This window comes from Danio aesculapii, chromosome 2 (assembly GCF_903798145.1).
Source record: "Danio aesculapii chromosome 2, fDanAes4.1, whole genome shotgun sequence".
NCBI classification, from domain to species: Eukaryota; Metazoa; Chordata; class Actinopteri; order Cypriniformes; family Danionidae; genus Danio; species Danio aesculapii.
Window position 1 is genome coordinate 23144191 of NC_079436.1, and position 16166 is coordinate 23160356.

The 16166-nt window shown below is 35.3% G+C and overlaps 1 protein-coding gene across 1 annotated transcript in view; it reads right to left on the minus strand.

Moving 5' to 3' along the window:
• niban1b (niban apoptosis regulator 1b) overlaps positions 1-16166 on the minus strand; it is a 61045-nt gene that overhangs the window by 14123 nt on the left and 30756 nt on the right. The window contains exons 2-7 of the mRNA XM_056475239.1: positions 15537-15667; positions 14037-14165; positions 13840-13954; positions 10647-10811; positions 4858-4973; positions 1063-1167 (exon numbers count right to left, since the gene is read on the minus strand). Coding sequence (XP_056331214.1) covers positions 1063-1167; positions 4858-4973; positions 10647-10811; positions 13840-13954; positions 14037-14165; positions 15537-15667 — 761 coding nt within the window. The remainder of the gene's footprint in view (positions 1-1062; positions 1168-4857; positions 4974-10646; positions 10812-13839; positions 13955-14036; positions 14166-15536; positions 15668-16166) is intronic.

Consider the following 16166-nt stretch of genomic DNA (forward strand, 5'->3'; position numbering starts at 1 on the left):
TTCTTTACCCATCTCCCACCATCCAAGTACATACACACTTTAAAACACACAAACGCACACCTTTATTTATTCCTATTCTTTCTTGCTTTGTCATCATAGTGTATGTTGTTTAATAATCAATTTTAATTATGTAAAAAAAAAATAATTATAAATAGGCGCATTAATTCATGCCCTCTCATGGTAGGTATGCAGTGCATACAGCTGTACGGCTGCAGGCGCCACTGGATTTTTACACATGCTTCCAAAGTAATGGTTGTACTTCTAGTTTGGGAAACTTACATTTACTAGAACTGAAGCAACTCCAAAAAAAATTGAATAAAAACTATGGGCTACAAATAATTCATATGCACGCTAATAATACCTGTGTGAGAGCTATGTTTGGCCTTGAGCTTTATTTTTATCTATAAGAAAAATAACATTTCATTTATTATTTTAATGTAACATTATTGACTGTGACACCAATTCTTAATTCAATATATGCTCTATTTATTCTTTTCCTGTCTCCCGCTGGGTCCTAATGCCTGCCTCATGAGAAATTTCCAAGAAGATAATAAGAAAACACTATTATAGGGAATACAAATGTCAAATCTGACTCTGTTATCCTGTAAGTTAACTCTTCTTCAAAACATAAACAGATTTTTTTTATTAAATGTTTTAAAATAATCAGTACTATTAAATAAAATGAAATTGAATTTTGGTCTCACAGCCCACCCCTTTTTTTTTTTACATCAAGTCACATTCTGTATATACTGCTACAGAAAGATTCACCTGCAGTTTTTTGTGTTATGCATGGTCTGCCTCGTCACTTTCAATGGATAAACTGTGAGAGTAATGACCCCTCATTAAACTCAATTTTTTTAATGAAACACTTCTCTGTTTGTTTACAGTTTAAAGGAAGTTAATCCCATAATTCATGCAAAGTGTCCTGCACAGGAAAGCATGCTGTGGGAAAAAGGTGGACTGCTCAAAAAGCAGCAGCCAAGTGTTGTCTGACTGTGACACTGAACACATGCTGTGTAAATGCTCTAAGAATAGAGGCAAGTAGAGGCTGATCTCACTTACCGCAAACCAAACCCTCTTCCTCTCTGGCTTCTTCCCCTTCAGCTTGGGCAAGAGCTCCGTCTGCAGGGACGGCAGGAGATCCTCCAGTACCAGATTGGCCAGCACCTGCAGAAGGACAGAGAGTCACTGCTGTGGCCAGTAATGGCAGAATGAGAGCCATGATGATACACGAACGAGTCAGAGATGCCACAGTGACTCATGGAGGAAAAACACATGGGTATAAAAATACCAATATTCTTTTATTACTCAGAGTTTTTGTCTTGTTTCTAGTACAGATATCTAATTCTTAAACCAAGAAGCATTCTCTAGATGAGGGGTGCCCAAAGTTTTTCTTATGAAGGGCCAGACACCAAACATAATTGAGGGCTGTGGGCTGAAGGTAAATATGGCAAACTGTATTACAAACTTGCCATGGGTAATTTCCTATTTTTTGAAATAATATTTAAAAACAAATAGAAAGCATTACTTTAATCATATTAGGTTAACAATTGCATCATAATTTTGCACATTTTATAATTAATTCATTACATTGAAAACAAACAATTGCTTTTATAACACGATGAATGGAGTTCAATGCACATTTAAATTAATCTGATCCTTTCGCAGCATTTAACTGAAAGATTTAATTCAAGCTTGCTTTTTTGTAGATTAACAATAAAACAAACAAGCAAAAGGTTGCGTTTAATTAGAAAAGAGAATATCTAATAAAGGCTATCACCTCACCCCCTGACCCTCCCCTTCATTTTTACTTTCTTCTCAAATGGGATGGTGGGCCAAATCCAAGGTAATCATGGGCCAACTTTGGCCCACGGGCTGTATTTTGGGCATCTTTGCTCTAGATAAATAAAAATAATTGTCAGAATACTCAAATGTAGTTTTTAAGTTGTTTAAAATGTTTCTAAATTAAGTGAGTTTATTCTTAAAAGGAACAAAATAATCTTGTATTCAGTTAATTTTGTTTAGCCCATACACTGAAAAAAACAAAACTGTTGCAAACAATTTATTTGTGTTGAATTTAAACAAACAAATTAAATTGAGCAATGTTCAACTTAATTTGTTTGTTTAAATTTAGCCCAAATAAATTGTTTACAACCACTTAACGTAAAAAAAAAAAAAAAAATGAGTAAATCCAAGGAATCATCTTTGAATAATTTTTTTCAGTGTAGACAGATTATTTAGCTAATTTTAAGTTACAAAAATAACTTTTTTTCTGAAAACAATACAATATTTTAAATTGTCTAGAAAATACCTCTGTCTTGGTTACAATTTTGTAGAAATCTAAAATAAGCCAAAGCAACATAAAGTGATGGAATAATGTGATGGAAGTGATTCAGTCCGCAATTCAGAGATGTGGTTGAGTCATTTGTGGATATAGAGTTATAAAAGTGTTACAGTCACTAAATATGCTTAAAGCATAATTACATAAAAACTGTAAGATGCCTTTTGTTCTCAAGCTGTTTTTATAATAACTGTTTCATTGTTCTTAAGATAAAAATAAGTAGGTAAATTCATACAATTTTTTATCATATTAGATTAGATTAGATTAGATTAGATTAAAATTACACAGTTAAAACTTTCTAATAATCCTGAATTATGTATCATTGTCAGTTTAGAACACAGTTTGTGGAAACTGCAATACTGTTTTCCCCCAGAATTCTCTCATACAGTAAATGGAATTTTGGAAGTGTTATTTTTCATTCATTTGTCATATAATTTTTTTTACTGAAAAACTACAATTGTTTTCCAAACCCCAAAGTTTTGAATAGTAAGTTTGATCACTGAGTGTGTTTGTAATAATAATTTGTCATTGTTTGTTGTGTGCTATAGCCTTCTTTACCCCTCACTTTTCAGGTTCCTAACACAACAACACCTTGTCCTCCAAATTAGGGTTGAAAATTGGGCTTAACAATAGTTGGAGGAAGGCAGAGGTGTTTCCTTGAGTGGCTACAGGACATCCTGTGGAAGACCCTCTCAAGATTTCATAGCACCAAGAGCAGGAGGAGTTCTGGTATGAGGAACAACATTCGATCATTTTTATGTTTGCCAAAACACTTATTACTTTTAGCTTTTACTCTGAGTTACAGGTTTGCTCATACTCTTACATCTGTGATACAAACATGCATGATACCTTGTAGTCTTTGATAAATTGTAAGCACTTCTCTCTTTGTGTCGTGTCCTTTGGAAGCCCAAATACAGAAACAGAAATGTTCTTTGCAAATAGCAGCGTTTAGACGGCATTTTAGCTTTTTCTGCTATAACATTACAGAGCCTCTGGCCACGCCCCTTTGCTGTGCAGTGTTTGTAGTCCCCAAATTTCGTTCGCTGTAGGCTTTGCTAAGCTAACTCTGTAAAAGCCAATGTCTCCTTTTGCATTGAACTTTGAGCGTCTTACATTCAGAGATGCTGTTTATGTTTACACAGCTACATTACACATCAACTAAAGTTTAAAATATGATATATCATATCGGACCACCTCTTTAAAAAATCATTGCTTTTGGATTCTCACAAAACGTATGGGATGCTTATTTGTGTTAAGCAAAAAACAGAAGTGTGCGCACATCTAGAAAATCTCAAAGACAGGTGCTCGATCAAAAACAAACATCAAAAACATACCTGAACAAACATCAGGTAAAGCATTACAAATGGGAGTACATAAGAAATAGTGAAACAGCTCTACACAGCACCTGCAGTAAATCATCACAATCAGCCAACAAGCCAATAAACAGGAACATTTACATACAATAATATACATATGACAATATGAGATGCATACATACTATTAAAAAAATTGTTGTATATTATTGTATGTAAATGTTCCTGTCTATTGGCTTGTTGGCTGATTGTGATGATTTACTGCAGGTGCTGTGTAGAGCTGTTTCACTATTTCTTGAGTACTCCCATTTGTAATGCTTTACCTGATGAAGACCATGTCGGTCGGAACGTTGTGACTTTGTGAGAGCTGAAGTGGCAGTGTGCCGATTTTCTTTGGATCTTTTTTCTACAAATTCTTATTTGTGTTGCAATCTTCTGAAAAAAAAATGCTTAAGCTTTTCAGGTAAACATCCTTTTTTCAATGGAAAATGGGATAGGCGGATGCAAAAGTCATCATGTCCCGTTGATGCTTTTGTAGTTTCTAGCATTAAAGATATTTAAGATATGTACTAAATAAATAATTAAATGGAAAGTTCACCCAAAAATGAACATTTCCACACCATTTACTCAAACTCAAGTGGTTCTAAACTTCAATGAATTTCTTTCTTCTGTTGAACACAAAACAAGATACGCAGAAGAATGTTGGGGGGAAAAAACAGCTATTGACATCAATACCAGGAATATTCTTCTGTATACCTTACAAGTGATGCATGAGTAAAAATGATGGCAGAATGTTCCTTTTTGGGTGAACTATCCCTTTAAATATAACCCTTGCCAATAAAATAAATGTAAATGTTTTCCAGGAGCATGTAGAAATGACAAATACATCTCCTCCAAAACATTTACACTAAATATATGTACAAAATCAGTCCTCATAAAACATGAACATGCATTAAATACTGTCAATCGAACATGAAATGACAGTTCAAAGAGTCACAAATGAAATGTTAACAGCATGATGCTCCTAAATCCACTCAATCCAGTCTGATGACCACACTATGGTGTCACAGAGCATTTGTTTTTTTCTGTGGTCACTACAGAAGCATGACTCGTCTCATTCAGTCAAATGAAGCAGACACCAGTTTTCCCAGACACTCATTGTAAAGATGCTTGTGAGTAATATTTGAATACCAAGAGGCCCACCTGGGTGTCAGTGCCCACCAGCATATCCCATGATTCATAGTGCCCCTTCTCCTGCCTGTAGAAGTGAATGGCCTTCAGGAAAGCCTGCACCTCATGTGCCGTACTCTTCACAAAATCTGCACACACAACAGACAGAAGAGAAGAGCTATGGTAAATGAAAGGATTGCGTAATACTGACTCATGTGAGAAGCTGTTGGAAACTTCTCTTTTCTGGTTTAAGAAAGAAGGAAAAGGACTGGTAAGTGTGATGAAATAATATGAAAAAGGGAAATAATAAACAGTTGTCACAAAGAGTTGAGCGTAACTAACTAAACGTTGCCACACCACTTACATGACTGTGCTTTCATGGTGTAACATTGTCTTTAAAAAGCTTCTCCGAAAATTGGCTACTTTAAATAGCATAAAAACTGCAACATCGCTCCATTTGCTCCATTTTTTAAATTTTGAACACTATATTGCGCTTGCACTATAGATGTTTTTTTGCTTTAACCTCTTAAAACATTGACATATTTTTGCAATTGATCCTACCCTCGAAGAATGTTTTGAAAATTCACCTCGTCTAGTACACAAGAGCACATCTAATATCCGTAATATGTTGGTAAGAGCTGATCTGAAACCCGCTCCACATTTTTAAACAATATGACACATGGGAATTTTAAATGTGGGAATTATCAACAATGCAATTTCACATACAAAACGTCAATTTTTACACATCCCCATACTGCAAAAAAGATAAAGATTCGAGTGCTTTCATGGCGCAACATCATCTTTAAAAAGCTTTTCCGTAAATTAGCTGCTTTAAATAGCATAAAAACTGCAACATCGCTACATTTGCTACATTTTTGTACTTTTTAAACACTATATTGCATTATAGATAAGTGACATGATGTAATAACATACTTTAAACACAAGAAGCATTAGGAAATTATATTCCTTTTCATGAGTCTTATTCATTTGAGTAAACTGGTGTCAAAAGCACTGTGTTTTTACCAAGCGGCAACCTCTAGCTCTCTCTCGTGAAGCAAATACGGAAGCAACTGAAACTGCAATTCATCGAAATTCCGCTAGTCCTGGCTCCATAACAGAGCAAATTTCTATTGAGCCCAATATTAAACTGCCCAAATTTACAGCAGAAAAAAGGTGTTTACAGCCTTGTACAAAGAACGATTTTGGTTCATATAGCTAATATTACCCTTTAAGACAACTGTGAGAGGATAATTTTTTTTTATAATTCTTCCATTTCGTGTATATTAAGTTATATTTAGTCACTTGGGGCCACTTAAGTGACAGCTAGGTCTCGCTGGTCGCCCTCACTTCACCTCAGCTGAGTCCGGCTGATTAGCCACTGTACTCGGCATATACAGTTGAAGTCAGAATTATTAGCCCACCTTTGAAATTTGTTTCCTTTTTTGAATATTTCCCAAATGATGTTTAACAGAGCAAGGAAATTTTCACAGTATGTCTGATAATATTTTTTCTTCTGGAGAAAGTCTTATTTGTTTTATTTAGACTAGACTGAAAGCAGTTTTTAATTTTTTAAAATCCATTTTAAGGTCAAAATTATTAGCCCCTTTAAGCAATTTTTTTTCCAATAGTCTACAGAACAAACCATCATTATACAATAACTTGCCTAATTACCCTAACTCGCCTAGTTAACCTAATTAACCTAGTTAAGCCTTTAAAATTCACTTTAAGCTGTACAAAATTGTCTTGAAAAATATCTAGTCAAATATTATTTACTGTCATCATGACAAAGTTAAAATAAATCAGTTATTAGAAATGAGTTATTAAAACTATTATGTTTAGAAATGTGTTGAAAAAAAATCTTCTCTCCGTTAAACAGAAATTGGGGAAAAAATTGACAGGGGGCTAATAATTCTGACTTCAGCTGTACATCATATTTTTGTTTTGTTTCATGTGGCTTTACACAGTCAGTTGCTTTTTGGAATTATTTCTTACAATTATCAGATGATATGGCATGCTGTGTGCACTTAATTGTGCTCACAAACCATTCACCTGGCCTCCATTTCCCAGGTGAGTGAAATTCATATATACCTTTTCTATAAATGTATTTGTTTTATTTAAGATAATTTATCATTTATAATTTTCTTTAGAACTTGAATGCACTCCAGAATCTGACAGATTGATTAGCTGTAGGCTCTAGAATAGTCATCTGAAATGTTGTAATACAGTTTTATGCCTGGATTTCATAAATAGCCTCGCATTTACTAACACACACTATATATTAAGTGTTTGAAAGTAATTAGCATCTTCCTCCTGTAAAAAACGTCATAAGAACAATGCTTAGTGACTCAATGTATTACAACAGTGTTTTTAAAAGTCTAAACATTTTTTTAGTGTACAACCAAGCACAAGTGGTCAGAACACAAACGAGTCGCAGGTAATGATGTATTAAGCGTTTCTTCCAAAGAAAAACCTGTCTAAGCAAAATGCTAGCAGGCGTCTGCATCTCTGCTCAAGCTCTGCCTGTTTGCCTTTATTTGGTTACCTTCAGTTGGCACAATGATGCGCGAACAAAATGACGCCGGTTGGCCACGCCCACTTGTAGCGCTCTTCAGAAACCTATGGGTGATGTCACCGATACTACGTTCATATCTTTTACAGTCTAAGGCTTTTACACTTTTCTGCAAATTCTATGTATGTGTAAACAGATTTATTTATTTAATTTGATGTAAAATCTAAATCTCGATTAAATGAACATTTTGACTCGATTACAATTAATGAATGATTCTTTTTTTTTGCCCTTATAGCTTACTGACAAGTTTTGGACAGTAAATATGCGTGAGGGATTTTTGAATGAGGGGTGCATTACTTAAATTAAAATAATTTAAATAATCTAAGGAAACACACACTATCTATCATTTATTAAATATCAACGCTGAACAACTAAAATAAAACACATTGCCTAAAACAAACAGTCACTTTTCTTATAAAAAAGTCCAAGTAAATAACGCACTTTTGGAAACAAACTTTATTATTTTTAGATTCTCATGTTTTTCCTAATAAAAGTAGAACATAAGCAGTATCTCATCTAAATAAAATAACTCTTGTATATCCTGTAAATAATATTTTAAACAGTGCATTTCTTGAATCTTCTGTAAACATATATATTAATGTAAATAATAATTTTAATGTAATGGAAAAGATGCAGTCTTAAGGCATCTCTGGCGCAGCTTCCAATCATTGTCAATGTAGGGCAAAGTAAGGCTCAAGAATGGGTCCGTCGTCCTCCTTGACCAGAGATCAGATGCTGATGTAAAGTGTGGCTAACAGAGCAGGTTCATGTGACTCCATACGCAGTAGGGAAAGTAATCGAAAAAAATCGTCCTGGAAAAATTTGATTGATTATTGGTTCTGAATGTCAATTTCGATTACTTGTCGATGAATCGCCCAGCCCTAGTTAGCATACGTGTATACAGCTAGTAAATAAAGTATACCTACATATTAAGCATAATACTACTGTTTGATTCATTATAGGCCTTTATAACCCTTTTGGAAGGTTACTGGGGTTATTAGAGGGGGCTTTATTAGAGGGGTATCTTCTTTTGTGTTAACAGAGCAAAACTCAAACTTGTTTGGCAAAGGCCAAAATGAGTTAACGATAACAAGATTTTCATTTTAGGTATTAATCATTTAAAGTTAGATAATGTTAGATGATGAGATAATGTTTCTGATGATGCTGTCACCAGACATGTAAACAGTATAAACTGATGCCTCGCTTGTTTCTCCAAGTACTGTATATAAATAATAAACTCAAGCATGTTCGCTTAAAAAATAAATAAATAAAAAAAAACTGTTATACAGTAATCATTGTCAATGATGTTACCTTATATGATTCTTCACCTAATAAAGGGTAGAATAGATAATAATATAAAAAGTGGGCCTTGATGCTGGCAGTATTGACTTTAAAATACACACAATAAAAGTACTTTTCATGCTTTATCCTATACAGCTGCTGTGGCCATACACAACAAGTGATAAGGAACTCCAGTTTTAAAATGGTTTCAGTATATCTAAAGTTAACCTGAACTATGACAGTGGTAATCTCAGGTAAAGATTATGTGATTTCTTTGAAAAAAGTCTTTATTTTCTTTAATTTAACCAGCATTTCACGTGACACTGAATGTGAAAATGGATAATTTACCTGCAATTAAGAAATAAATAAAAAATAGAGGAACCATGAGCAATAATAGTGTGATCTGTGAGTGACTGTTTCAGTAACTCGGCGGATGTCAATAATGTTAAAATGATATAATATTTGTGAATTCTGTAGAGGACTCCACCCACACATTCTTTTGATTGGCTGGGGTTAATTGGTTTCAACTTGTGAGTACAGACAAATTACTCATTTATGGAAACGTATAATGTTGCTTCAGTCAAACTTAACTTACAGTAAATCTGCTTCAGAATTTTAAGTGAAGTTTCACAAACTAATTTCAAGAAGAGCACATGATATGCTTGATCGCAGCTGGTCTCTCATCTACAATCATTAGTTAGCCAATCAGATTAATCTAAACTCACTATAAGTAGCCTGGCTAAAACTACTCCCTTATCTTCGTTTTCCAAAGAAACCCCCTCCATCCACCCCATCTCCCCCTTTCCTCCTTTACCAGGGGGAGCTCAGGCCTCTCTCCTGGGACAGCATGCCAAACCTGCTATTACTGTCAAGCAATATCTAAGTGTGAACTCTTGAAATAAACTCATTTTTGTAAGGCTAACTTGAATGTAGACAAATTACTTCACATTATGAGCTGCTAGCTTGAGTGTTACATTTTTTCTACAATTTCTGAAATAGTGTTAAATAAGATTAAATAAGATCACAATTAATATTTCTAATAGAGACATAGGATTTAATGAAGCCATTAACACTAAGTAAGCTTTAACGCATATCTCAAAAAAAAACATAAAAGAAACCTCAAACTCAGCTACTTATTGTGAAAGAAATCCTCCTTTATCTCAATTCTGACTTTCAAAGTTTAGATTTGCAACAACACATCTAAAAAAGTACATTTGTAACAGTTTAATTTGACTGTGTTGGTAGTGAATTTTCTGACAGAGTACGGCAAGTAAAAGATGAAGGTGTGAAAAAAAAAACTATTTTAGTTGTTTGCAAACAGTTTCACTTTCTGAAGAGGTCGTGTAACCACTAAGCAGCAAGCAGGAAAGACGCTTTGCAGTTTGTTTATTATTAGTGTGTCACCATGACCACAGCTGTTACTAAACAGTAGTAAAGTGGGGAGAGTGCAGACGCTGCCACACACGGTCTGAATTGTCTTCTCTTCAGCCCCACTGCTGTCATATAGGGAATAGAGAATATTAGTCAGAACTAATTCAAGTACTTTCTAATTGAGTAAACTGAAATTCTGTAAGAATTAAAAGTGTCATATGAGGTCACTTTTGACAATATATAAGGTATTTGAGTCTATGGTATTCTCAAAGTGTTTCACCTCAAAATACCCCACATAGCATTTCTTATAGCATCTCCAAATGTCAATTTTATGTGTGTGAGCAAAAACACCTTAAAATGTAAATGAGCTGCATCACCCGACTTCTCTTTCAGAAGAGGGCGGGCTCTATATTGCTCTAGCTTCACATTGAACCTAAACATCTAAACTTGAGAATCTCTTACAGCCAAACTGCCAGACATTATCAGCTGCAGATTTTTGAATGACTAACCGTATTATGCATAATAAACATGCTTTCACAATATAGTCTAAAAGTAATTAATTTGACTGCATAAAAAAGACAATCGAGATTAGGGCTGATACCTTGGTTCTGGTGGCGAATGCAGTCGTTGAGGATTGAGACAAATCGTGCCCTCTTCTCCTCCTGGTGGAAACAAAAGTATGAGTCTCGTCTGTAGGGCAGCCTTAGGTACACTGGAAGCGGACCAGGAACCACCACCATAGGCACTGATGGCTCTTCTTTGCAACCTGATTAACACACAAACATTCATTGCAGCAGGAAGAGAGCTCAGGATGAGCAATTAGAAGTTCACTGCATGCCAGAGTGCATAATCCATCCAAAATAGAATGTGGGACTAAAATAAGTGTATCCCAGAGCATACAGTGTTAAAAAGTGTGTACCAAAAATATGCAGATATTTTACTAGTATTGTCCATACAAGACCCATAACTGGCAGATTAGCATACACATTCCTTCTCTCCAGTGTGGTTGGAATAATTATTTTAGTAGTTTGCATTGAATTGAAATGCAATTTTAAAAGTTCTAATTTTATTTTGAATCTCTCTAACAAGAGGTTTGTGTTCATCCTACCATTAACATCACCTCATTTCCCAACAATTCCAAAAAGATTAATACTAAGATTCCATCAAAAAAAAGTCTACTCTGCTTTGAAGCCTTACCAAAATACTGTATCTCCCTTTCTCTGAGGTTCACATAATCTTGGATCCAGTCCGTATTCAGAGTAGATGGTTGTTGTAGTCATTCACTTATGTATTTGTTTAATGTTCTTTTTAATTTATTTACTTGTTTGGTTGTTTTCTTCTTTATATGTTGGATTTTATAGCTCAATGCCTTGCAAAAAGTTCTATTTAAGAGGTTTGTCCAGAAAGGGTGAGGTAGAGTTGAAGGATGGTTAGAAAAATTGTGTTTTCATGTGCATTGATTTGATTCTGTAAATTGCAAATGTGTAAATAGTAAACATATTGATAAAAAACACAGCCCCACATGGTCAGAGAGGACATCGATGAGTCAAGCCAACAAGACTTCTTCTCAGCGAAGACAATAGTAAGTACGGGTCTTTGTCTCAACTTAGATCGCTTTGGCCACCCTGAACACATTCTCCTGGGACGTGCTTTGATCTGCACCTTTACCATGATGGAACTCATTGTGCTAAACTCCACAAATGTGGTCCACCACTGTCTAGTCTGCAGCTCTGCTTCTTTTCCATTTGACTAGCATAGAATTGCTCCCCCACCTGAGCCTGGTTTCTCTCAAGGTTTTTTTTTTTCTCCATTTCATTTTTCATTTTGATTTAATGTAGTTTTGGTTGCTTGACACTATCGCCATTGACTTACCAGGTTGTGTTTGCTGAAGTCGAGCTGAATCCATTTTGAACCAAGACTAGAACTACACCTAAATTCTACCACTACCTGCCTTATATATTGACTATGTCCTACTATAATGAAATTATGTTTCTGACTTTTATCATTTGCCTATTCATCTTTGCAATGCAACTTTGACGCAATCTACTGTCTGTATTAAGTGCTTTAGAAACAACAGTGACTTGACTATGATTGATCAGATGGCCCAGTCTGTTTGTTAGTGACTGCTAAAATGTAAAACCACCATAACCACATCTGAACTATAGCTCCAGAGGCTTTATAAATCCTCAGCATTTGTACACAGTGTAGGTGAGTAACAATAACCAATGAAGTAGCCTTTTCTGCTGAGTTTATGAACACAGCTGCCACAGCAAACTATTTTGATTATTCTTTGCTGCAGACTCATTTTGATAGTTCAGAATTTTTTTTTTTTTTTGAGGAGACAATAACTTGTGCATTTTGAACTTTAAAACTAGACCTTTAACATTTACAAACAGCTACATTACACACCACATGAATGGTAATATTGGAAAAATGAAGCTGGGCAACTCACTAACAAGCTGGCTAGGTCAACAGCTTGCCCCATAAAGACCTATATATACAGTTAAAGTCAGAATTATTAGCCCCCTGTTTATTTTTTCCCCAATTTCTGTTTAACAAAGAGAAGTTTTTTTTTCAGCACATCTCTAATTAAAATAGTTTTGATAACTCATTTCTAATAACTGATTTATTTTATCTTTGCTATAATGACAGTGAATAATATTTGACTTAATATTTTTCAAGACACTTCTATACAGCTTAAAGTGACATTTAAAGGCTTAACTAGGTTAATTAGGTTAACTAGGCAGGTTAGGGTAATTAGGTGAGTTATTGTATAATGATGGTTTGTTCTGTAGACTATCCAAAATAATCTAGCTTAAAGGGGCTTATAATTTTGACCTTAAAATGGTTCATAAAAAAATTAAAACTGCTTTTATTCTAGCCGAAATAAATCAAATAAGACTTTCTCCAGAAGAAAAAATATTATCAGACATACTGTGAAAATTTCCTTGCTGTTAAACATAATTTGGGAAATATTTAAAAAAGAAAAAAAATTCAAAGGGGCTAATAATTCTGACTTCAACTGTATATCTATGAAATTTGATGACACAGCATTATCGTCTCAAACTAGAGATGGGTCGTTCTTGAATGATTCGTTCATTTTGAACAAATCTTTAATGTCACTCGAGAACGATGAGTCCTCTCAGTTAGTGATTCATTCATTCTCGCACGCACACAATTGTGCAGGTTGGGTAGAAGATTAGTTTCATTTTTGAGTCATCTATCGGGTTTGAGTCGTTCGTTCATCAAGTGAAAGACAGAAGCCAATCATATGCACTTAGAGCCGAAAAAGATCTGATCCTTTTATTTCTTGAGTCCTTGGGTTTGAGTCATCTCTTTATATGCTGTCACATGATGAACAAATGACTCAAAACATAAGGGCTCGAAAGGTAAACTAATCACGGGTCCTTTCAGCTCAGACTGTGTGCATCGGTTAAGCTTATATCGGACTGCTGTGTCACGTAAATGAACTACTTAATCTTGAAGACTTGTCTTGTAAGAAAAGGTGAGCGGAGCTAAGCAAATCATAGACATAAGACCCAGGTAAACAATGACTGAATATTTTCTCTTTCTTAAAGCATTTTGGTTGTGACTTGTTTGCAGTGTGATCAACGTTTGTGCTAGTTCTAGATATGTTTGGAAGCAACATTTTAATGACATTTTGGCAAATTGAACGAAATGACTCGAAAAAAGATTTGTCTCAAGAGTCAGTAAAATGATCTGAACTTCCCATCACTATCTCAAACCTTGTCGACTTTCTTCACACAAAGAGCAACCAACTGAGATGCACTCACCATTAGGATCAGGGAAGTCCTTGTCCACAACGGCAGTGTATTTTTCCTCTGAGGTCAACACAGTGCCCCCTGTTGGCAAGAGTTTGTGGCGTGCAGGGGTTCCCTTTGTATAAGACTGGATGAATGAGAAATAACAGCATCATAAGCATATTCAGTCAGTCGAAAGAGTAACATGATCAAATATCACAGTAAAGTACCTCCTGGCTATCGTGAAGCTCCAGACTGTAGTCAGCACGGACAACAACCAATCTCTCTCTCCACTTTCTGTTGTCATCAAAGTAAAGCATGCTGTCCTTGTACAGGACCTCTGAGGCCTCCGGAGGTACCTGAAGTGAATATATGTCTCATATCAGTGAGAATAAAAACTGCAATATCATGAATCAGATAACACTGATATTGTAAGAGCGCAATACATTTACCACATTTGTTAAAGGGCACCTATGATGAAAATCATCTTTTGTAAGCTGTTTTGACAGAACTATGTGTAGATATAGTGTGTCCACAGTCATGTTGGAGTGATATAAAGACACTAAGTCTCTTTTTTTAAATTTCCTGATGTTAAAATAGGATCCAAATCCCTCCCATTTTGAGGCCCACCACATATTAACGAGTATTAATATGTCTTCGTAGTAACGCGTATAGCCATAGCCACAAGACTAGACGTGCGAAAAAGCAACTGAGATTAAAAGATCTCAGCTCTCTGTGATCATCGGCATCTCAAGAATGAGTTCTACAAGTTTAAAATGTTTTTAAAACAGTGCATGTTTGTAATAAAGACAGTAAAATCACTGTAATTCATCACCATAGCCGCATAGTGTCATTCCAATTATAAGAAAAGACGCTTCAATCCCAGTTTGTGGACATAAATCAGGTTTATTTTATTATTAACATAACGGACTTACCTGCCAACACTCCCGTTTTTCCCGGGATTCTCCCATATTTCAGACCCACCTCCCGTTTTGTTCTGTCTCTCGAAAAACTCCCCGAATTTAACACCCAAGCCTGCTCCTTGGTATTTTTGGTATAGTCTATAACACCCCCGAATCGCCGACATTGGTGTAATGTCCGATCACAGCGGGCGACTGCCAGCAGTAATTTCCAGCATGTTACGCTCTGCACGGCACCTACACATCCCCACCCATGCCTCAAACCAACTCCCACCCAAACTGCCCTCCCTTGTGTATCCTGTCACATTTGCTGTGCAAAAACAGTGGAAATGTAAACGTGTGTGTGCGTGCATGTGCGTGCAATCGCTCCAACTTTATTACAACATTGTGTGGGACTCATCATTGCAGCAAGGCTTAAATGATCTCCACAACAAATACTTCAAATAACTGTTGGGAAAGTTTTTACAGTAGTACGGGAGATCTGCTTCATTCTTGTCTGTCACTGTGCTGTTTATCTATGTGAAGGCTACACAAAGCAGAACAATACAAACAGATCTCTGATATGCACGTGGGAACGGTGGGCAGGGAGAACCAGCTCATTTGCATTAAAGGCACAGGCAACAAAAACAGCTACAAAGTCCTAAAATCTCAAATTTCCCAAATTTAAAAAGGTATAATAAATAATCTGAGACGTATTTTGAGCTGAAACTTTACAGACACTTTCTGGAAACACAAGAGACTTATAATAAAATTTAAAAAAGGGTAAGATATCCTTTAATGTTGTCATTATAAATTTATAATAAGTTTTACCTTCTGTTTGAGAAGCTGGGACTGTGCTGCTCTGTGCTGCTCCACCTCATCCTTTAGATGGCAAAAGAAGGCAACACAGCTTTGTCTTCTGTAATGAGGACTGAAGTTCTTCAGCTCAGCCTCTGTTCGACCTGCACACAGGGAAAAAGGAATACCCTTTTTGTGAACAAGAAGTGCACTTAATTGTATGTGCATTTGTATTGCACTTTTTATCATAATAGAGCATTATACTGATTGAGGTGATATAAATGAAGCAAAAAGCTAAGTGTCTTTAAAAAAAGTACACTTTTAATGAACGTTCCTTAACATGTTACACTATCAGATTAAGTATTAAATTACCACTAAATCACTGTTTCAACAACAGAACAAAGTCAATCAAATATCTATATATCAGGTGATGTTACATTTACCCATTCAGGATCATCCAAAACATGTTAGCTAACAGAGAAAAGTTAAATGGAGAAGTACTTTGCTAAGTATACGCACTAGCTTATATTATGAATGATTTTCAATTTCATCTTGACTGCCTGTGCTTCCCAATAAGAAATTTCATCTCCCTAATATCAAGTGTTTGAAATATAATAATGGTGTCTATACATTATATACTACTATTCTATTCTGTATAATAGT